General features: G+C 40.1%; 1 protein-coding gene across 6 annotated transcripts in view; it reads left to right on the forward strand.

The window, feature by feature from the left end:
- The window catches only part of LOC122563074 (nuclear transcription factor Y subunit alpha-like), a 66,167-nt gene that overhangs the window by 12,704 nt on the left and 28,807 nt on the right, over positions 1 to 24,656 (forward strand). For all 6 annotated transcript variants that reach the window (XR_006315479.2, XM_043716456.2, XM_043716457.2 and 3 more), the window contains exons 2-5: positions 11,736 to 11,866; positions 12,372 to 12,512; positions 15,812 to 15,943; positions 20,410 to 20,503. Coding sequence is in view for 5 of the 6 variants with exons in the window: in XM_043716456.2 (XP_043572391.1) it covers positions 11,795 to 11,866; positions 12,372 to 12,512; positions 15,812 to 15,943; positions 20,410 to 20,503 (439 nt within the window). In the remaining variant the exon portion in view is untranslated. The remainder of the gene's footprint in view (positions 1 to 11,735; positions 11,867 to 12,371; positions 12,513 to 15,811; positions 15,944 to 20,409; positions 20,504 to 24,656) is intronic.

Raw genomic sequence — 24,656 nt, forward strand, 5'->3', positions numbered from 1 at the left:
CTAGTTCTGGACTTCCCATCCCAAGGAAAAGGCTTAGTCTATTTATCCTATCCATACCCCTCATGATTTTATAAACCTCTATAAGGTCACCCCTCAGCCTCTGACACTCCAGGGAAAACTGCCCTAGCCTATTCAACCTCTCCCTATAGCTCAAAGCCTCCAACCCTGGCAAATCCTTGTAAATCTTTTCTGAACCCTTTCAAGTTTCACAACTTTTCCGGTAGGAAAGAGACCAGAATTGCACGCAATATTCCAAAAGTGGTCTAACTAATGTCCTGTACAGCTGCAACATGACCTCCCAATTCTTATACTCCATACTCTGACCAATAAAGTAAAGCATACCAAACAGTGCCCTCACTATCAAAGAGCCTTGGAGTGCAGGTTCATAGCTCCTTGAAAGTGGAGTTGCAGGTAGATAGGATAGTGAAGATGATGTTTGGTATGCTTTCCTTTATTGGTCAGAATATTGAGTACAGGAGTTGGGAGGTCATGGTGCGGCTGTACAGGACGTTGGTTCGGCCACTATTGGAATAGGGCGTGCAATTCTGGACTCCTTCCTATCGGAAAGATGTTGTGAAACTTGAAAGAGTTCAGAAAAGATTTACCTGTGACTCTACTTTCGAGGAACTGAGTCTGTACTCCAGGGTCTCTTTATTCAGCAACACTCCCTAAGATTGTCATTAAGTGTCTAAGTCCTGATTTGATTTGATTTGCTTTTCCAAAATGCCGCACCTCCGTATTAATCTAAATTAAACTCAATCTGCAACTCTTCACCCCCTTGGCCCATCTGATCAAGAGATAACTTTCTTCATTGTCCACTACACCTCCAATTTTGGTGTAATCTGCAAATGTACTAACCATACCTCCGCTGTTCACATCCAAATCATTTATACAAATGATGAAAAGTAGTGGATCCAGCACTGATCCTTGTGGCACTCTGCTGGTCACAGTCCTCAAGCTGAAAAGCAACTTTCCACTACCACCCTCTATCTTCTACCCTTTGAGCCAATTCTGTATCCAAATAGCTAGTTCTCCCTATATTCCCTGAGGGAGAACCTTGCTAACCAGTCTCCTATTGTGTACCTTGTCAAACGCCTTACCGAAGTCCATTTACATCATGTCCTCTGCTCTCATCAATCCTCTTTATTACTTCTTCAAAAAACCTAATTAAGTTTGTGAGATATGATTTCCCATGCACATAGCCATGTTGACTATCCCTAATCAGCCCTTGCCTATCCAAATACATGTAAATCCTGTCCCTCCAACAACTTGCCCACCACCCACATCAAGATCACCAGTCTATAGTTCCCTGGCTTTTGCTTGCCACCTTTCTTAAATAGTGGTACCACGTTAGCCAAGCTTCAGTCTTCCAGACCTTACCTGTCACTATCCATGATACAAATATCTCAGCAAGGGGTCTGGCAATTACATCCCTAGCTTCCAATATAGTTCTAGGGTATGATGATGAGTTGCCTGCATTATAGTCAGTTTGCTGTCATATATCCACAATGCTGTTAAGGGAGTTTCTGGCTTTTGGCACAGTGACACTGCAATGTCTTTAATTCACGTCGCAAATTTACTAACAAATGGACAAAACCCTTAACCTCTACATGTTCAATAGAAGGGATATTTAGAAAGGAAAATAGAACATTGACCTTTATTGTGAATAAGATGGAAGGTAAAGCTAGGGGAGCCTTGCTGTGACTCTTGGTGAGATCACATCTAGTGTAGTGTGTACAGTAAGACTGCCTACTTTGATATCAGTGACATGACCTGGATTATCTTACACCATCCTATTGTAATCTTCATTCTTTAGACTTGATGAAACCTCTGGTCTCGTGATATTTTTGGATAGACTAACGGTTCTGGAAGACAAAAGTATCCTACTAGTACCAGAACATGTTTGGTGGTCATCCTTATTAATAACATGCTTTCAGTTCCTGCCCCTGTAATACTTCCTTTAAATTCTACTGCTTCCAGTAAAATTCCAATTCACTCCTCCTCCCCTCTTATCCTATTCAAGTGATGTTCATCTATGACAGTATGGATTGCACTGTATGTTTTAGCAAATGCTGAATAAAGTGAAACAGGGCTGTGACTTAGCTCTTTGTCTGTTTAACATCACCTAATTTATGCTCCTGACCACCTTGTCTTCCTTGCAGCTTTGGAAGGAGTCTCCTTACATGCTAGGCAAGCTCAACAATCTATTAAGGCTGAACGTGAACAACAAAACACTGCTTTACTTGTCCATACAGAAATTGATCTACAAAGACCAATGCATTATCTTTCCCATGACTGCAACCCATTCTCCCTAACTAAGTATCAATAAAACTGTGGTGCAAACTCAGGCATGTAGCATCTTTCTCAAAGGCAAAACTCTCAAGTTTGTTAGTACTCATCAAATAAGGGTACTTTGTTCACACAAGCACATCTGTAGGATAGAAGATTAGCATGTGCTCAAAGACATTTGTGTGGTGGGATAGACTGAGATGACAAGTAGGACATTCAAGACAGATGAGATAAATTGGGGTTGTTTTACTTGGGGCAGAGGAGAGTTGGCTGGGGGGGGTGGAGAAAGAAGGGAGGAATCCTGACTGAGCTGTATAAACTTGAGTGCATACACAGCAAGGAACTTCTCTCCTTGGAGGGACCAGGGACATAGTCTGCTCCTGACCTTAAATCTATGTCTGGGAAAGAACTTTCACCCCGAGGGTTGTGGGAATCTGCAAATCCTTCCTACAAGGATAGTAGAGTCAGAAATCCTCACAACATTTAGGAAGTATTTAGATGCGCATTTGTGAAACCAAAGTGGTATGGTGGTTCAGTGGTTAGCACTGTTGCCTCACAGTGCCAGGATCCTGGGTTCGATTTCAGCCTCAGCTGGCTGACTCTGTGCACATTCTACCCGTGTCTGTGTGGATTTGCTCTGATTTCCTCCCGCAATCACACAGATATGCAGGTTAGATGAATTGGCTCTGCTAAATTGCCCATAGTGTTTAGGGATGTGTAGGTTAGGTGTATTTGTCACGCATAAATATAGAGTAATAGGTAGGGTAATAGGTCTGGATGGATTGCTCTTCGGAGAGTCATTGTGAACTTGTTTGGCCGAAGGGCCTGTTTCCACACTGTAGGGGTTCTATGATAAAGCATATACAGCTATGGGCCAACTGCTCCAAAATGGGGTTAGATTGCTGAAAGGCCCTTTTCTCTACTGTTTGTCACTCTACAAAGTATGCCATAACCCCTGAACATAAATTATTATATCTGGGGGATGTAACTGTGTCAGGAAAATGCAATATTTCTGTGAGCTGGAATGTACTACTACTATAACCAATGGTTATAGCAATTGGCAACAGACATCAATGCCAAAAACAACAGTGCACAACCACCCTCCTTAGCTTTATTTGCACTACTTATGTCAGAACATGCCTTTCAATCGTCAGTAAAGATGTGCTGTAAGAAGATATCTCATCTGAAATAATGTTTTGCTGCACAAAACTTCATTTGTCATTGAGAGGATGCCATTGAGGTAAAATTCCAGTCATCTACACCTTGCACCCACAATTTGCATGGCCATAAATATTCCCCAAGTTGAGTTTGAGTTGGTGGGTTTTTAAAATCATATAATCTGACATTTTTGTTTTAGTTAAATAGAATAACTGTCATAAGCTTGGGAAACAGAAGTAGAATTGTCCAACTGGTAGTCCACAGACTTAAATGCAACCCTCTGAGGGGTCCTATTTAGTCTATGACCTGGTTTCAAATCCAGATATGTACTTGTGGAAGATTCTACAAGGACATCCCCTCTAATCAGAGACCATTTTTTCTGCAGCCTTGGCTGTCGTTCATTAGTGAACCTTTCATCATCAAATCTCAGATGAGAAACAGCCCGTGATGGAGGAGTAATGAGTGATGTGAACATTTCTACCTTAACTCGGAGGCTGGGCAGCAGAATGGTGGTGGGTGTGCAACTGTGCAGGAATACTGTAATTGATAGGATGTCTTCCAGATGCATGAGATTTGGGAGTTGGCAACCAAGTCGGAGTGCTGAACAGGTCGGAGGAAGAGCTGTCAGGTTGACCAACAAATCGGGGGTAAAACTAGACTTACTCCCTGCGTCGGCTCAGACCCCTTCAACAGCTGGCAGAATGGATCATTTTGTGCACTGTAAGAGAAATGCAGCAAAGATTAAGTAAGGAGAGAGATTAAATGAGGTGGAGAAAGAATGGGTGAGGTAGAGAGGAAATTACTGAGCAGGGAGAAAACCAGTGTGGTTAGCACTGCTGCCTCACAGCATCAGAGACCTGGGTTCAATTCCTGCCTCAGGCAACTGACTGTGGGGAGTTTGCACATTCTCCCCGTGTCTGATGTGTTTCCTCCGGGTGCTCCGGTTTCCTCCCACAGTCCAAAGATGTGCAGGTCAGGTGAATTGGCTATGCTAAATTGCCCGTAGTGTTAGGTGAAGGGGTAAATGTATGGGTAGGTTGCGCTTCGGTGGGTCAGTGTGGACTTGTTGAGTCGAAGGGCCTGTTTCCACACTAAGTAATCTAATCGAAGGGAGAGGGTTAGTAAGGGAGAAAGAAGGAAGCGGTGATATATGGTATTTGGGAGAGAGACTGAGAGCAGTTGTATGGAAGAATGAGGGAATGTTTGTGTGGGAGAAAAGTTGAGGGGAGGTGTTGTCATTTTCTTGTCATGTTTGGGATGGAAGGAGAGAGAAATGGAGTCTGTGTCTGTCGGAGGGAGTGAGAGAAGAGGAATATGGAGGTTTGAGTCTGAGGCAGACTGTGTGTGTGTGTGTGTGTGTGTGTGTGTGTGTGTGAGAAAGCACTAATACGCAGTGAGCCATCTTTTCCTTTCATCATGTCTCATCAAAAAACTTAGCCAGGAAGCAGATGGGAAAAACTGAAGCTGAAAGGCAGCTGGGAGTCCAGATACAGGACCGTAGTCTAAGGATATGGAATAGGCCATTTAGGACTTGATTGAGGTGAAATGTCTGAGAATGGTGAGCCTATGGAATTCTCTGCTACTGAATGCAGTTGAGGTCAAAACATTGAATCTTTTCAATAAAGAGTTAGATACAGTTCTTGAGGGTAAAGGGATTAAAGGGTATACGAAGAAAGCAGCTACAGGTACTGAGTTAGGATGGTCAGCCATGATCATATTGACAGAGTATACTTGACAGGCCAAATGGCTACTATTGACCATCTCTGTATGTTTTTACCACACTTCAATATGAATTAGGCTGAGGCCAGCTAATGGTATGCACCATCAGAGATGAACTACAATCAGTGTTGGTTAACTCCAACTCTAGCTCAATTCCAGTCTCATTCACATCTCTGGTGATCACCACTTGGGGCTTTTTCTGTCTTTTTTTATAGCCATGCTTCTTGACTGAAAAGACTAATTGGGGGTTTATATATCAGCTCTTGTGCTTTTTAATTGTAATTTCTATTAATTACTCATTTGTTTGAATTTTCAATTTATTCCTTTTGCATTTTATTTGTGTATGTTTACCGTTGTGCTAAACTTTTGAAATTTGCTGACGAGCCTGAGTGCAGAAAAAATTGCAATGTAATGCCTTGTGAAAATGTTGTAAAAGGCTGGGTTGCTGTGCGAACATGCTGGGCCTGTAATCCAGAGATCAGTGGATCAAAACTGTACCCTGCTGTTTACCTTCTTGTTTAATACTGATCAAACCTATTTCTTAAGGTCTTTTCTGGTGCGGTGGTAGTGTCCATATCTCTGAGCCAAAAAGGTTTAGGTTCAAGTCCCACCTGCTTAGATGTGTAATAACCCAGGTTAATTCAAAGCATTTCTCGAAATTTCTCTGTAGTTAAGGTGTACAACTGAAGTGTTATACTGCCACCAATGGGAGCAGGGTATAATTTACATAGTAACAGTCTGAACTGGGAAATTTCCGTATGTATTTGTAATGGAAAAATGTGAAAAAAATATCATAAACAGAACTAAAGTTTTATGGATAGCCAGTACAAGACTCAGATTTTGAATATGTTATGTAAGATTATAACATAATACAACTATAATGGATCTATATTCCATGTAGAATATGCCAGTCTTAGCCAAAGCAGGTGGAATAAGTGTGACATTTAGCCTTAATACTCTAGGCAAGGAGGGGTAAAATCAAGTAAGAATCCATTCCCGACTGCTATCCCATAACTCCTACTGGAAAGCACAGATATTTGTAATTAAGGTCAGCTGTGACACATCAAGCCTGGAAAAAGATATCTGCATATTTTATCAGGGGAAATTAATAGTTATTTTTAAATATTGTCATATTTTGATTGTGGACAGCATTTGTGTAGAGGACAGGTGTTTTGAATGGTCTCTTTTTGTTAGGAAGTTAAGTATCCTGGATTCTGTCTGCATAAATAGTTTTGTAGCATGTAATCTGATCATTCTACTCAACTTGCCTCCCTTTTTAAAAATGCTTTGAAACCTTAGAAACACACCATAAGATTGTCGATAACCCTTTTGTCTCACAACTGAATGACTGACTTAATACCTGCTGTTATTGATGCCCTTAATTTTAGAGTTAGGAGAAGGTGAGGACTGCAGATACTGGAGATCATAGTCGAGAGTGTGGCGCTGGAAAAGCACAGCAGGTCAGATAGCACCTGAGGAGCAGGAGAATCGACGTTTCGGGCATAAGCCCTTCATCAGGAATGAGGCTTGTGGGCTGGGGTTGGGGGGCGCGGTGGAGGGTGGCGTTGAGAGATAAATGGGAAGGGGTGGGTTGGGGGAGGGAAGGTAGCTGAGAATGCGATAGTAGATTAAGGTGGGGGGGGGGGGGGGCGGAGAGAAGGTGAGGTCAGAGAAGAAAATCGACGTTTTGGCCATAAGCCCTTCATCAGGAATGAGGCTTGTGGGCTGGGAGGCTGAGAGATAATTGGGAGAGGAGTGGGCTATTGCCAAACCCTTACCACCTGATGCCTGGAGGAAGAAACCCTCCTATTCTGTCTTGGGACCCTGCAACCACACGGGATCAACGTGGATTTCACCAGTTTCCTCATTTACCCTCCCCCACCCCCCCAACATTATTTCAGTCCCCAACCTGCCAACTCGGTGCCGCCCTCCTGACCTGTCCATCACCTTTTCCATCTATCTGCTCCACCCTCCTCTCTGAGCTATCACCTTCTCCCCCACCTCATCGACCTATCGCATTCTCAGCTACCTTCCCCCCGCCCCCCTCCCATTTATCTCTCAGCCCCCCTGTCTCACAAGCCTCATTCCATATGAAGGGCTTATGCCCAAAACATCGAATCTCCTCGGATGCTGCCTGACCTACTGTGCTTTTCCAACACCACACTGTCAACCTTAATTTTAGAATTGTTTGCATTGCAAATGCAATATGTACAATCTGAGTAATAGATTTCACATATGAGCAAGTTTGAACATTATGGGCCTCATTCCATCACAATAAGTCTTTGTTATTTCAGCAAATAAGATGCATATAAAAGATGCCTGAGCCCATAGCATGAATGGTGTTTTAAAAGTAATGGTGATTTCACATTGTTCAAATCTAAATTTTGTTCCTCCAAATAGCATTTATCAGTGCATTTGATCCCTAGCTAAATCATCAGTATTTTTCAACCAGTGAAAGTGTCTTATTGATTAGCAGAAGCAAAATATTTCTAAATATTGGTGCAAATGAGTACTGTTGTTTCAATTGGGACAATATACAAAAAACATTGAGGTGCTTTACCAAGACCTTTGTGATGCAATTCTTCAGAGCAATGCATAGTTCCCTCATGTGTTTGAAAGTTAGTACTGCAATAACCATAACTCTGTTTATCATGTCTGAAGGTCTTAACATTATGGAAATTGTCTGTTTGGAATTTATGCTTACATAAAAATTGCTGATAAGCATTGTACCTGTTGTCTCCACTTTCTCTCCAACTCCTTATCAAACAATATACATTGTGGCTCAGTAAGGGAACATAATTTTGTTTCAAGAAAATATGAAGGGTTGGTTCACTAATATTTCTAGATGTCTTTTATTGGATATGTAATAAATATGAGCAAGTTGAAAATCTAAATTAGGTGCTATTTTGGCCTATTTGCATTTTTCTCGATATCTGCTTTCAATTTTAATATTTTGAGGCTTTCTAGCTAATGAGAACACCATCCCAACTTCATTGCTAATGTAACCTGCTGGATCGCAACCACTTGAGACAATCTTGCAAATTGCAATTATGTGGGAAGGAACACAATGAAGAATGGTTCTGTGTTTAACAGCATTTGATTTACTTTAATTTGCAACAAAGTTGAATGCAGTACGGCATCTTAAAAAGAGAAATATGCTTATGTGAAATTTCTTATGCTACATAGAATAACATTACATTTTTAAATTCTAGAAACATTAAGACTCAAAGTGTCACAGCTTTTAATTTCTGAATTTTTTGCAGTATTCAAATATCACTTGCTCATGCAATGACAGTTCAGTGTTACTCACTCCTGAACCATCTGGAAGGTTGGACTTCCACTCCTCCTCACCCACAACAATACTAACTGATTTGAAACTACATGTCCAAAAATCCCATTAGAATGAGAAGGGAAAGCCTTGTGTTTAAAGGCAGCAAATGGAATTTCTGTATGCCACAGTTGCATGTAAACAGGAAAGTTTTCCACCCTTAAAAGTACAGGAGGACAAACAGGACCTTAGAAATGGTTGTGCTAAGTTTGATATTGCAATAAAATATGTTAAAAAATAAGTGGATAAGGCTGTGTCAGCTTTGTTAAAGCACTGTTGCGATGAATGGGTCAGTTTTCAAAACTGATTTAGAATATCCTTTTCAGGTGAGTTGAAAGATTGTGAATAACTCCTAGGAGATTTACACACCCTGCCCTCAAGTTATTTGCATACTTATGATGAAATAGAACTCGCATTTTATGAGGCCCATATATCATATGTGTCCCATTAATATACTAACCCAAAGTATATCAAAGTTTAGATTAGTGGTCAAATTAGAAATTATCAGTTAATCAATGGGGAATTTAAATGCTAAATCCCAGAACTTCCTAAGGCAGTTAGATTTATCGTCCAGACTGAATATTGGAGCATATGACTACTTGTTCCCCATAATTGTTAGCCAAGCAGTGGATCACTGTAAATTGCAAATTAAGATTAGCATCATTATAGTGGATAACATTATTAATGAAACTTAGTTTAATGAAGATCATGGATGATATCATTTTTTGGTCACTTGAACAATAAAGCAAAAATATCCGTGTAACATAGGGACTTTATTTATTCAGTTTTATTCTGAGGTAGGCATGGGTTGGGGTCTGTAAACAGCTTACTTCGACAACATCAGAGATTTTGGGTGTTTGATTTAAAAAAAACTTGTGGCTACAGGCTATATGACCATGATTCTGTTTGTTTATTCTTTGGCTGCATATAATATGAGGAAGACTATATTTATGATTTTTTTTTGTTTCCCTGAAAAAGCTGTCTTTTTTGACTGCTGGCTTCATTGTGCTTCACAAATGTAAGTTAGAAATACTATATAACATAGCAGAACTCAAAAGTGATAGTGTTCTATAATATATTTGCAGTTGTCTTTCTCAAGGATAGAATTTACACATCTGGGAAGTGATAGGGGCTATCAGTTGATGTGGTGAGCTGCTACTGTATGTGTAATAGCTATTACATACTATAACAGAACACTGCTAGTGGTGGATAGAGTAGACACTGTGTCCAGTGGCAGGGCTACAGATGAAACAGGCAATCCAGACCTTTTATGGTGTCTTGTGAAGTTTTGTGGTTGTATCCAGCTAAGAGTAATTTTGTCTCAGTAAGACAATAGAACTTTTAATGAATCTGTCTAGCCACTCAAGAGCATTTGAGTCTGTACTGGAATTGCCACTGTATTTGTATGACTGCCCTGGTTAGACTTGTGAGCAATTGTTGAAATCAGTACTTCATTGAAGATCATTTTGGAGCTTGTTCGACATGTTTGATTTAGTTAAGTTTGACACTTATCATGCTGATGAGATGAGAATTGCTACCATTAACTTCAAGACAGCATTTGACCAAGTGGGGCACCAAGAACGCCTAGCAAAATTGGAGTTGGTGGAAATTGGGAAAAAATCTTTTCTGGTTCTAGTCATACAAAGCACATGGAAGGATGGTTGAGGTAGTTGAAGGTCCTATGTTATGACTACAGGAGCTCTTAAGAGTAAGTTCCTAGGCACAGTGTTGTGCTAGTTCATGAATAACATTTTTTTTTATTAGCTTAGAATGGTCATTGATAATTGCAAATTTAATACCATCCTCATCTCGTAATATTGAAGCAGTTGTGTCATATGTAGCATGACCTAGACAGCATGTTGATTTGGGCTGATAATTGGTAACCATCATGCATGCTACGGAAGAACCAGGCAATGACTATCCTCAGCAAGAGAGAATCTGACCATCTCCCCATGGAATTCAGTGGCATTGCCATCAAGATCCTGAATGCCACCATTGAAAATAAACTAACCTGGAACAGCCTGATTAAATACATGACTACCAAAGCAGATCTGAGGCTGTAAAATTTGCAAGAACTCACCTCCACTTCACAAAGCCTGGCTACCGTTTACAAGGCACAGGTCAGGAGTGTGATGCAATGGTCACTACTTACCTTTGAGTGTAGTTGCAACAAGATTTAAGCTCAGCACCATCCACGTCAAAGCAACTACCTGATTGGTATCCATCCACCACCTTAAACATTCATTTTCTCCACTACTGATAAAATGGTGCAACCATGTGCTCCATCCACAAGATGCACTGCAACAAGTTGCTGAGAGTCGCTCAATAGCATGGCCACTATCACCTATAAGAGCAAGAGTGGCCTTGTGCAAGCACTGACACCATTTGTAATTTCCCTTCCAAACAATTCACCAATCTGACCTGAAGCTATATTGCTGTTTCATTACTGTCACTGGATCAAAATCCTGGACTTTGCATCTGAACAGTGGTGTGGGTGAACCACCACATCATAGACCTGAAGCAATTAAGAAGACTGCTCACCACCATTTTCTCAAGGGCAATTAGAAATGGGCAATAAATGCTGGCCTGGCCAGTGATGTCCACACCCATTCAAAATATATTTTTAAAGAATAACTCCAATTTAGCAGCCGTAGCCTGACAATGCTGCAAGCATACATGGCTTCTTTGTTATCTGATAAAGTTTTGAATTGTACTGAGCACTGTAATATAGATGATAAGCAGGCCGAGTGAAGGGAAGCAGACAAAGATTTTCAAGTCAAGCGTACTACTTTGAGGAACTGTTGCTTGCTGGCTGACCTTCAATCGTGACCATTTTTCTATGTTAACTCAATGACTGGAAGGCAAAAAGTAAAGAGATGTAACAATCACAGTACATTACAATACCTTATTTAAATTGAACTTTTGAATTAAGTTTGATCAATCCATTATCAAAATATTTAAAACATCAAGGAGATTGGCAAAATGGACGTTTCATAGTATGATCTCCATTGTCAGATTCCTTCAGACAGTTTGTTTGGTTGGGTGCATTTGTGCATATTTGTATTTTGTAATTACGAATTTTAAACCTCATCACACCTGTATCTCGATACCTTGCCTGTCTTACTATGTTTATATTGTTTGGAGTGATGTGTTAATTCCAGAGTATTTGTGCTATGTCTAAAATTATACCAGTGGGTTTGCAAAATGAATTAGAATTTCATGTCTCGTTATTTTTTTTTAGGTTTTGTTCAGTTTTGAACAGTATTCTGCCAAGAATTCTGCAGCACAGTCAAGTTAATAATGGAACAGTACACAGCAAATAACAGCAATTCAACTGAACAGATAGTGGTTCAGGGACAAATTCAACAACAGGTATTAATCAAATGGGTCAAATGCTTTCATTTGTGCACGTGGTTTGCAATTTACACGTATAGATTTACTGCATTACCAGTCTTTAGGTAGTATGCACAAATTGCCCAGGATAGCTTGCCCTTTTGATGTTTTTCCCTATACTTTCTTAAAATTAACTGCAAGATTGGAAATTCGTTGTATGGACAATAGTGCCAGTTGCACATACTAACCAAAGTTGGGAATTTGGACAGCATTTAGTTTTGGTATATCTTGATTTCAGGACCAATTGTCTTTATGTTCTTCTTGATGATCCAGCCAATTTTCCCTCTGATTGAATACTGAGCACTCCAGAGAGGTTACTTGTTCCTTTCATTCATCAGGAATTAGAATCTTCTGGAGAAAATGCAAAGGAGAAAATATAACTTCAGCTTCTTAATTGTCTGTGTTCTACAAGTATTGAAATTTTGTATTTGTAAGACAATACTAATTCTCTGTATTTAGTTTTTTTTTGTTTTCCCTCTCCTAGAGTCAGCCATTAATGGTCCAAGTTAGTGGTGGTCAATTAATCACATCCACTGGTCAACCAATCATGGTTCAAGCAGTACCTACAGGACAAGGACAGACAATTATGCAGGTTCCTGTCTCTGGAGGGCAAGGTATACAACAGGTGTGTATATACATTTTTAGGACAAAATCATTTTTTCTTTCTATTCCAGTAATTTAGGGGTTGCATTTCAATTGGACTAATGGACAGAGGACTGTCTATGGATGTTATTTATAAGGTCTTCGAGATAAAGCCTCACATTAGAGACTGTTACATAACATAGAAGCCTCTGGAATTGAGGGCAAGTAATTAGTTGAGAAATTGGTTAAGTGGCAGGCACCAGAAAATAGGAATAATGGGTAGATACTCAAATTGCAGGATGTGACCAGTGATGTCCCACAAGGATGTGTTAGAGCCTCGGTTATTCATCTTATTAACGACTTGGCTAATGGCATAGAAATTTGTATACAAAGGAACCTCGATTATCCAAATATCGGATTACCCAAAGGGGATTTCAAGGTGCCGATAGAAATATTACGTCAGAGAGCTGTTTCAACCGTGATCGTGTTTTCTGTTTACAGGTACAATGATTAAAAACGAGCTCAGCTCACTTAAATGCTGCTGAGAACAGTCCTGGACAGTCTCCAAATGACTGATCTCTCTCTCTCACTCTCTCTTTCCCCCCCCACACTTTGCCTGGAGTTCTACATAGAGGTGTATCCAAACCCCCCCCCATTCCCAGATAATCTCTCCAACATTGTCCTGTACAGGGCAGAGTGGGAACCTGTCAAAAGGTTGTGTGTGTGCGCGCGTGCGCTATTTGGAGACTTAACCCACAAAGGCAGCAGCAGTCTTACTGTTGGTGCACAGTCCAGCTGCCCTGGAGCGGAAGGGGGGGCAGGTTGAACAGGGTCGGGGGCACGGACAGGGGTTGGACGGTGGGTGGGGATGGATAGGGTGCTTGGTTGGGGTTGGGCGGGAGGGCAGTGTTGGATGGGTTGGGGGATGCGGGGTGGGAATGGATGGTGTTGGGGATGGGTGGGGTGGTGTTGAAGGGGTTGGGGGGGGCGGGTGGGCATGGGGTGCCGGGATGGGAGCAGATGAGGTGGGGGGAGGACGGGGTTGGGCGCGGGGGGGTGGTGACAGGGTTGGGGGCTGGCGGGGACCGGGGTCTCGCATGCATTGTGCTGCTGCCTAGTCTCTTGAACGGGGAGCAAATTCACAGAAACTCCGAGCCCCAGAGGAAATCAATTAACCACGTAATCAATTATCCAAACCAAATACTACCCGGCCATATCATTCAGATAATAGAGGTTCCCCTGTATTCAATTTTGCTAATGACATAAAGTTAGGTGACATTGTAGATGCAGATAAACCTATGAAGGGATACTGATAAACTAAATGAATTGATAAACTAACAAGTGTGAGGTTATCCATTTTGAACTGTAAAAGGATAGATCAAGGCTACTTTCTAGACAATGTGAAGTTAAAGGTAGTGGATGCCCAAAGACACTTGGGTGCATGATGTGTAAAATCTCACAAATTGGTACAGAAAATAATCAAGAAAACTAATGGAATGTTGCCCTGTATTTCTAGAGGACTGGAGTACAGGGATGCAGAAATTGTGCGACAGTTATACAAAATCCTTGTTAGGCTCCAGTTGGTGTACTGTGAGCAAAACTCGGGCATCACATCTTAAGAAGGATGGCCATGGAGAAAGTACATAAATTTACAAGAATAATACCTATACTTGAATTGAGTTATGAGGAGAGATTTATGTAAATTTTAAGCCTACCTTCTCTAGAAGTTAGAAGGTATGGGGTGATCTGATCGAAGTCATCAAGATATTACCAGGAAAAGACAAGGTAGATAAACTATTTCCATAGGTTGGAGATTCTAGAACTTGGAGACATAACTTGAGAATGAATGGTGGAATATTCAGGAGAGGAAGGATCTCTACACACAGGGTGGTAGATGATTGGAGCTCTGTTCTACAAACTGCAGTGGATGTCAGCCCAGTTGTTAATTTTATGTCTGATATGGATTATTTTTTGTTAAACAAAGGAGTTAAGGGATATGGGCCAAAGGCTACAGTTAGGGAGTTCGGTCACAGGTCAGCCATGATCTAACTCAATAGTAGAACAGGCTCGAGGGGCTGAATGACTCATGTAAATGTGAGAGTCAAGAAGGCGCACCAATACCTCTTCTTCCTCAGGCTGCTAAGGAAATTTGGCATGTCCACAATGATCCTCACCAACTTTTACAGAGCACCACTGAAAGCATACTATCCAGATGCATAACGGCCTGGTATGGCAAAAGCTCTGCCCGTAAAAAAACTACACAAGGTTGTGTGCACAGCCCAGACCATGGCTGAAGCCAAGCTTCCATCTGTGGACTCCATTTACATGGCTCATTGCCGCAGAAAGGCTGCCAACATCATCAAAGACACATCCCACCCTGGTAATGCTCTCCTACAATCTCTTCTGTCAGGCAGAAGATACGGAAGTTTGAACACATGCACAAGCAGGTTCAAGAACAGCTTCTCTGCCATTATTGGACTAATGAATGAACTGTCTAACTTCAAATAATGCTGATCTTGCTAATGTTGATTTTGCCTAGTGCACACCCTGTGCAATGTAACTTGTATGCCTATGGCCAGGTTTTTTTTTCACCCTATGACTTGTATATCCTTGCTTACTATGATCTGCCTGTGCTGCTCATAAACAAAGCTTTTCACTATACTTAGGTACACGTGACAATAAATCAAATCACCATCATCATCCTGTTTCTATGCTCAGCTCGCCAAGCCCAGGAATCAAATTTAATAGAAATGGCTTAGTGTCCCCTTTTCTTATTTAGTATAGTACAGTTGGTTTCCACTTCCCCAAAAGTTTAAAATTAGTCCGAGTTTGCCATGATCATTTTCAATACCACCTGCTGGGAAATGTACATCTGAATTTTAGGGCAGTAATGATATTTACAAGTTGAATAGCTTGAAGCTTCAAAATGTAAGCATGACTTTGAGTGCCCATGCCATATATTGAGAACTTTAGTTTGAAACAGCGTAGTCATCAATGGATTGGCCTTTGAGTTAAGGGAATGAGTGAATCAGGCTGTCTGCAGAAATGATCTCTTTGATGACTGGAATTACCTTGTTCAATTATATTTTTAGCCTTTTTTTTAGAAAATGTCACTAAAAATAATACAAAGCTAAATTCATTCTTGTATCCAATATTAAATTCTGCTCGAAATATTTCCATGAGGAGTATGCCCTGTAGCTTTCTATTTTTAATAAAATTATTTATATAATTTACCAAACGTGAATAATTTACAGGGCTTTCAGTGTGTTCTAATATACAAACATTTAATGCTCCTTCCATATAATTTGCAGTTACAAATATGACTTTGTGCATTATTTTCAGATTCAGCTGGTTCAACCAAGTCAGCTCCAGCTTCAAAGTGGGCAAGCTGTTCAGGTCCAGAACCAACCGGGACAGGCACAACAAATCATTATTCAACAGCCGCAAGCAGCTGTGACAGCAGGACAAACACAGGTAAGGCATGGCCTTTTTTTCTTAAACATCATATCCAACAGTTAAGTGTCAGCGTAGATTGTGTGTATAAGTTTGTGTGGTTCTTGAACTTGCATGTTTCAGACTGACAGGCAAGACTGCTACCACTGATCCATGAATTAAATTGGATGACCTTTTGACCTCGAACTAATTTTTTTTGCCTGTGTATGTGATCCATTTTGATTTAATCTTTCATGGGATGTAGGCGTCACTGGGATAAGAACAATATTTGTTACGAATTTCTAATTGCCCTGGAACTGAGTGGTTTGTGACTCTTCAGTGGACAGTCACCGAGTCAACCACATTGAGTCAAAAGTAGTACAGACTAATTAAGAATGGCAGATTTCCTTCCCTAAAGAGCGTGTGTCATCTGCCATGGTGGGATTTGAACCGAAGTCCCAGACTATTAGCCTGGGACTCTGGATTACTTACTTAGACTTTGTCTGACATGGGACCAGAGAAGCTTTGGATAGGAAGGCTCTGCCTCCAGCCCTAGACAATTGCTCCAACCCAAATGGTCTCCCACTCTTTGAAGATTTTCTGTGAATATACCTCTCCAGGTGCCCTTTGGGCCAGCTTCATCTCCTTTTGCCTCATGGTGTCAATTCAACTGTCGTTCTGGCGGGGCATATACTATAATACTATATCCTGCCAGTCTCAGCCATCTTTCTATCTCAGTCTCCTTTAGGTATCTCTGACCAGCCCTGTGCAGAACTACTTCTGTGGTAATGTTGACTCTCCAAATTATGCTCAGCATCTGAGGCAGCACTGTGGCTCAGTGGTTAGCATTGCTGTCTCACATGACCAGGGACCCAGGTTGAATTCCGACCTAAGGCAACTGCCTGTGTGGAGATTGCACATTCTCCCCATGTCTGCATGGATTTGCTCTGGTGAGGTGAATTGGCCATGCTAGGTTGCCCATTGTTCCCAGGATTAGGTGGATTACCTATGGGAAATGCAGTGTTACAGGGATAGCATAAAGGGGTGAGTCTGGGTGGTACGCTCTTCCGAGGGTCATTTTGGACTTAATGGGCTGAATGGCCTGCTTCCAGACTGTAGGGATCTTATGATGTTTTCTACACTGTGTTTGGGGAGCTCTGAATTACTTGTCAATAATTCCTTGTAACTCAACAAATGTGTAACTCCTGCTTAGAAAGAAGCCAAGTTTCTGAAGTACCATTCCTGATTAACGTGAAAGGTGTCTATGGAAATTGGCAACTCACCATTCCATTTTTGCTGTGTTTTCTTAACCTTATACCTCGAATTACAAATCTAGACCTAATATATTGTGCTGTCATATTTTCATATACTAATGAATCATAGGCTTTTGTCTATTCTAAAATCGCGGCTAGTAAATGTTGAAATCGATCATCTTGACAATAACTGACAGCACATCCATTGTATTTTGACAATAGTGTTAGCCATTGAGATTTGACAGTTTTGCATCTGTAATGTTGAATGTTACAATATCAAACCTGCTTAAATTTCAAGAATATTTCATGACAAAAATAAATATATAACCACTTTGCAACCTGATTTTTCTTTTCCTTATGTTATCTTAAGGTTTTCATTCTTTTGTTGCTTTTTCTAAACTTTATCCTTATTTTTAATGTATTTTTTCAAAAATAAAAGATTTAATGTTAGTTACCATTTTATCTGAACTTTCCAAGTTCCACAGTTCATTTCAAAAAGTGAAAGTTGACTTTCTTCCTGAAATGTTCCAGCTTGACTGAATTGGTGTCACCCTCACCTCTGACTTAGATAATACAGCCAGAACCTCACCATAAGACAATGAAAACAGAAATTGCTGGAAAACATTAGCAGGTCTTGCTGCCTCTAAGGAGAGAGAAACAGGATTAATGTTTTAGTTTGTGATCTTTCACCAGAATGCTGGTTCTGATGTTCCGCTGCTAAAACATGTACACACAAATTAGGATAACATTTCATGCAGTTTTGAGTTTTGTGATAGTATTTGCAGAAGAGGTTTGAGTTTTTCTAGTATTGGGGTCAATGTCCCTCCCTCAACTGCCACTGCTCAGAATGTTTGTAAGAATATGGTACATTCAAATACCTGCAACATTTTTTTTTTAAGATTAGATTAGATTACAGTGTGGAACCTTCGGCCCAACAAGTCCACACCGACCCGCCGAAGCGAAACCCACCCATACCCCTACATTTACCCCTTACCTAACACTACGGGCAATTTAGCATGGCCAATTCACCTGACCTGCACATCTTTGGACTGTGGGAGGAAACCGGAGCACCCGGAGGAAACCCACGCAGACACTGGGAGAACGTGCAAACTCCACACAGTCAGTCGCCTGAGGCGGGAATTGAACCCGGGTCTCTGGCGCTGTGAGGCAGCAGTGCTAACCACTGTGCCACCGTGCAATTTGCTTGCATAATTATAATAATTGCATGTCAGGACCAGGCATCTATAGCTGAAACATTTCAGCTATTTCTGAGAATTGTCATACTAATACCTGGCATGGAGGAGTTATCTTATGAGCAAAGCTTGAACAAATTCGGACTCTACGTTCATTGGAACTTAGAAGAATGTCAGTTGATCTCATAAAACCATGTATGATTCATAAATGCTAGACAAAGGTAAATGCTGAGAGGATGTTTCCCCTCAATGGAGAGTCTAGGACTGGAGGATATAGTCTCAGAATTAAAGAGCACCAGTTTAAGACTGAGATATGAAATCTCTTCTGAGGGTTGAGAATCTTCAGAATTCTTTGCCACAGAAAGCTGAAGGGCAGCATCCTTGTGCACATTTAAGACTGAGGTTGGTAGATAAATTCTTGCCCAGTAGGAGAATCTGGGGTTGCGGGGGGGGGGGGGGAAGGGCAGAAACGTGACATGAGGAATGTCAGGATCAGCCATGACTCTATTGAATGGCAGAGCAGGATCAAGGGGCTGAACAGTCTACTCCTGTTCCTATTTCTTTTGGTTTATAAATTACTTCTTTGAAAGTAACCCCAGAGTCTCTTGCTCAATCAGTTGAGGCATGAAACTCCAAAAATGTATATTGCTTTATTAATAGTAAAGCTAAATTGATCTTTGCAATTTTCAATTCCCAAAATGTTTCAAGTTTATGTTTTAATTAGTAGATGGGTTGCTGCCAAACTAGCAGTTAGTTATCAGAGTTTTTAGAAAATTGTTCCAAGGGGAAGTGGTGGCATAGTGGCAATGTCATTGAACTGGTAATTCAGAAACCCAACTAATGTCTGGGGGACATGGTTCAAATTCTGGCAGATAGTGACATTTTAATTCAATAAAACTTTGAATTACAAACTAGCCTAATGGACTTTTTTCACTGGAGTGTAGTAGGTTGAGCAATGGTCTTTACAGAGGTTTATAAAATCACGAGCATAGATAAGGTGAATAGCAAAGGTTCTTTTTTTCTCTCACTTTTCTCTCTACAGTTCAAAAGTAGGGGGCATATTTTTAAGGTGAGTGGAGAAAGATTTAAAATGAATAAGGGGCAAATTCTTTTTAAGTATAGTGGTTCGTGTGTGGAATGAATGCCAGAGGAAGGGATGGATGCGGGTACAGTTTCAACGTTTAAAAGAAATAGTTTAAGTACATGAATAGGAACAGCTTGGAGGGATATGGGCCAAATGCAGACAGGTGGAATTAGTTTAGTTTGGGAAAATGGTCAGTGTAGTCTAGTTGGACACTGCTGATTTGTTTCAAAAACTCACGTGGATCACTAATGTAGACCAGACCCTAAGGATGCCAGGACGTATGGATCTAGACCTGCAGCAAAGTGGTTATGTTTATTCATTCATGGGTGTGGCCAGAGGGCAGTGACATCAAGATCCCGTGGACAAAAACAGCAAAGTCTATTTGGCTTAGATGATCGAACAACAACAACTTATGGTTGAGATAAGTGAATAGCTCATGCGGAGATAGCCTTTAATATTAAATTACACTTCTCAACACTCAGTCTCACCAGTCTTGATGCTGACCATATCAGAAACTTAACCTGACCTTGATATCAGAAGGAGGAATTCTTTCTGTCAAGTGGAATGCAAAGCCTGAATAGCTGAAACAATTGTTGAGTTATAAATATCAATCTTAACCTAATATTCACATTGAGACTGAAACTGAGCCGTAAGAAATTCTTTTAACTTGGCTGTCAACGTTAAGCTATTATCAGTGGCTATTCAACACAGTGACAACATCTCCAATTGATGTACTTTACTTACCAGTTTGAAAAATTTTATTTGTTCATTAACACCACTACAGGTTAGAGTTTGTAAAGTCATAAATTAAAAGTGTTTGTTACAATAGATTCTCTACACTGTCCATAATCCTCTTAAGGCTCACTTTATATTGTATATGCTGAACTGCATTTTATGATCAATGTATAAATATCTATGTTAAACTTGGAAAATGGCAAAAAATATTTAATTATTTCCATAACTAAATATGGTCAACAGCAAATAGTGCAAGGACAGCAGGTGGCACAGACTGCAGAGGGACAGACAATTGTATACCAACCGGTTAATGCAGATGGCACCGTACTCCAGCAAGGTAACCGGCAAAGTTTTTTTGAATTCATTAAAAAAAAGAACTGCAGATGCTGGAAATCTGAAACAAAAACAGAAATTTCTGGAGAAATTGTAGCAGGCCTAACAGCATCTACGGAGAGTAAGCAAAGTTAATTTCTCCAGCAATTTCTGTTTTTGTTTGACTTCATGTTTTGATATTACTCAGAATATTAACGGCAAATAGTAGTGATTTAATTAGCTAGTGTTCTCTCCCTCACTTTCCTCCTATTGCTATTGAAATTCTGGTGTGTCACTTTGCCACATTTCTATTGTATAACTTCATTATTTGAAGATATACGTCTTCTTTCTCCTACAAATGTGCTGCTAATGTAGTTATATTTTATTTTCTCAACTCACTGTGACAGGGTGACTATCAGTATAGTGCACTTACACCACATACAGGTTCAAAGCTGATTAGGCCCACAAATGCCTGTCCATGGATTAATTGCTTGATCTGTGTTTTGAAAAATATAGTGTATGACTATATATACATAGAGAGAAGAAGATGAGAGTTGATCTTGTCGAAGCATATAAAATTTTGAGGACTGGACACACTGAATATGAGGATGATGTTTCCCCTGTTTGGAGAGTCGTGAACAAGTTGTCAGGTTCTCAGAAAATGATGTAGATCTTTTAGGACCTAGGTGAGGAGACATTTCTTCATTCAGAGTGGGGAACCCATGGAATTCTCTTCCACGTAAGGCTGTAGATGTCAAGTCACTAAATAGATGTAAGAAATAAATAAATAAAGTTGTCAAGGGTGTGAGGAGAGCCTCTGTATGAAAGTATGAAATGAAAAACTAGTCATGAACATATTGAATGGCAGAACCAGCTCAATAGGCTGAATAGTCTACTCCAGCTTCTACTTTCTATGTTCTATAACCCTATTTTTGTGTGGGGGGGCTAAAGACATAATTCTAATGAATAAATTGGATTATAATTTGTCTGTTATTCAGCTAGACTGTTAAAGTTGCCTCTTTTCCCAAGTCCAAAACTAAACAGAGACCAGAGTAAAAACAAGGTCTTGGCTTAAAACTTGATGTCTTCTCTGCTGATGCTGAAAATTATTTGAAGATCACAACGATGGAAAAGTATTGCAAAGCAAATATAAATAGTAGACTTTCGATTTAAAAAAACAAATCAAATTTTAAATGGTTTCAGGAAAAGCAACATTGGCTGGTAGTGTTTTTGATTATAGACCATTTAAAAGGAGGTATTAATAAAATTAAAATACATGAATGATAAAATGTTAAATTTGATATTTCCCTGCCTCCTTTAGGGATCACCTTCAAAGTAACAATTTAGTATGTTTATAAGCAGCAAGAAATAAATATATAAAATTACACATCAGGAAGGCAATTTGAGTTTATAGTAAGTCAACTTTTGGAATTAATAACTAAGTTGTTGCTTGGCTGGATTTCCATGATTTTTCACAGTTTTCACTTAAATTCATATTGATTGAATGCAATGGCCAGGTGACAGTTATTTTTCAAATTGCTGCTGTTCAATAAACCATATCTACAGAAGATGCTTAGTCTCACCATGTTCAAATAAGCTAGAGTAGGTTTACTATTAATAGGGATAGAAAATACAGGCTACTAAAGATCTTCTCTAATTTCCGTAAAAATTACAATCATTGGTGCTGCACACCATACTCATGAAAGAGCTATCCTTCATCACCAAAACTGTTTGCAAATCAATTTGCTACAAAAGCTGGATATTGATTGAAGAGCTTCTCTCTTGTGCTGCTGCTGCTGCACCTAACTGTGCCAGAGATTTCCCTATTGTTGTCTTACCCTGTAGTGATACCCGACTGGCGCAAATGCGACAAAGTTATTCAGGAGGAATATATGTTCAAACAAAGCTTGTCTGATATTATATATTCATTCTAGAAGTGAGGATGGCACAATGCAATGTCTCTGCAGTGCTGCTAGCATAAAATGTTGATTCAAGACTGGATGTTTTCCTCTATTAGAGTCATACAGCACAGAAGTGTCCTTCAGCCCCGTTGAATCACCGCCTGCCTATTTACATGAATCCTGTTTTCCAGCCTCTCATTTTATGATATCAAGCGCTCATCCATGTATATTCAAAAGTTAAGGTTTCCCATGTCAACTACTTTCTCAAGTATTATTTTCAAGATACCCACCACCCTGTAGGTGTAAAGATTTTAACTCTCATCCCCCGTAAACCTCCTGCCCTTCAACTTAAAACTATGCCCACTCATTATGGACTCTTTGATTAAGGGGAGGAGCTGCTTTCTGTGCACCCTGTCAATGCCTCTCATAGTGTTATACCACTTCTGTCAGGTTCCCCGCCCTCAATTTTCTCTGCTCTAAAGAAAACAGCCCAAGCCTATCCAGCCTTTCATAGATAAAATGCTCCAACTCTGGCACCATCCTGGTGAATCTCCTCTGCACCCCCTCCAGTACAATTACATCATTCCTATTGTATGATGACCAGAACCGCAGACAATGTATCAGCATTGGTCTAATCAAAGTTCTGTACAGCTCCAATTTAATGCACCTTTTCTTATAATCTATGCCTTGATTGATAAAGGCAATTAAGTCCTGTATGCTGCCTTAAACAACCTATTAATCTGTCCTGTCACATTCAGACTTGTGTGAAGAAACACTCTAAGATGCCTCTTTCTGAGCTTCCAGATGTCCTGCCATTCATTGAGTACTCCCTTGTCTTTTTACTTTTCCAAGATATAACACCTCATATTTTCCAAGGTAAAATTGCACCTGCTGCTGACTTACCCATCTGAAGTATCATTGTTATACCATGGATTTTGGCAGAAAGCTCCAGAACAATAAAGCTTGTGAGGTAAAATGGTGAAAGATTAAAAAGTTGGGGTAGGGGGAGAGAAAGAGCTAAAATTGTGTTGCTGGAAAAGCGCAGCAGGTCAGGCAGCATCCAAGGAGCAGGAGAATCGACATTTCGGGCATGAGCCCTTCTTCAGCATCTGCAGTCCTCACTTTCTCCTCTGGGGAGAGAAAGTCAGTTTTGTGGTTGGAACCTCCTTGGACCATGCTGCTACATTCATAGGCAGTACTGCAAGGTGTAAGCACCTTATGCAGCATTAGCTACTAGGAGCCACGGCATGTTGGTGTTCCTCCAGCTTCCATTAGAAGGAAATTCAACATATTAATTGAAATTTAAAATCTTTAAGAAAAAGATGAAGTGATTAGCGTGGCATTTACTGCAGAACATTTAAATGTGGGTTATGCATTATTCAGATATGCCATTTTGGTATTGGTTAAATATATCTGAAAAAGAGCTACTAAAACGGCCATGAATCAAGCTTCCTGCAGCAAGCCGTTATTCACTTCCTAATATATATAGATATAAACATGTCGATGAGAAAGCAAAAATCATTCCATAGTAAACGGAACTATTAACTTTCACTTAGTAAGTGCACGGATAAAATATAATGTGTTTATAATGTCTCGCTTTAAATTACAACAAAAATATATTTTGTTTTCTAAGCCTTACCTTAGTATTTCTTTGGGTCATACCACAATACTTTTTTATTCAGCAGTGCAGGCAGTCTTTTCAAAAGTTTCTACTGCACCATTTTTAGCCAATGGTCAGCATGTGTTCAAGGGTACATCCCCTGTCATTCATATTTTTAAAATTTTCCTTTTTCTGGGAAAGTATTTAGTTTCAATTCATTACTTCAGTCCTGTAGTATGATTGAGTTCAGGAGCTTGCTGCATATGTGAACATAAAAGTAAGCCCCCAAAAGAGTGCTGAACTCTCACAATGTAGTAAATATCTCCAAACTACACCATTACAAAACACACATGGCACCCAGGCATAGAGATCTATGGTAGAGAAAAAGGTGGTTCAGCCCATGATGTCTGCAGCAGTCAAAACGACCAACTAATTAATCTGATTTTCCAGCACTTAGCCCATAGCCTTGTAAGCCTTAGTATTGCAAGTGAAATTTAAATACTTTTTAAATGTGACAAGGGTTTCTTCCTCTACTATTCTTACAGACATCGAATTCCAGATTCCCAGCACCCTCTGGACGGAAGTTTTTCCTTCCATCTCTAAACCTTTTGCCCATTGCCTTAAGTCTAAGCTCCCAGTTATTTATTCCTTACATCAAGAGGAAAAGATCCTTCCTG

The sequence above is a fragment of the Chiloscyllium plagiosum genome, unplaced genomic scaffold (assembly GCF_037043375.1).
Source record: "Chiloscyllium plagiosum isolate Xiang-an unplaced genomic scaffold, Cpla_swu_hap1 HiC_scaffold_26, whole genome shotgun sequence".
Taxonomy (NCBI): domain Eukaryota; kingdom Metazoa; phylum Chordata; class Chondrichthyes; order Orectolobiformes; family Hemiscylliidae; genus Chiloscyllium; species Chiloscyllium plagiosum.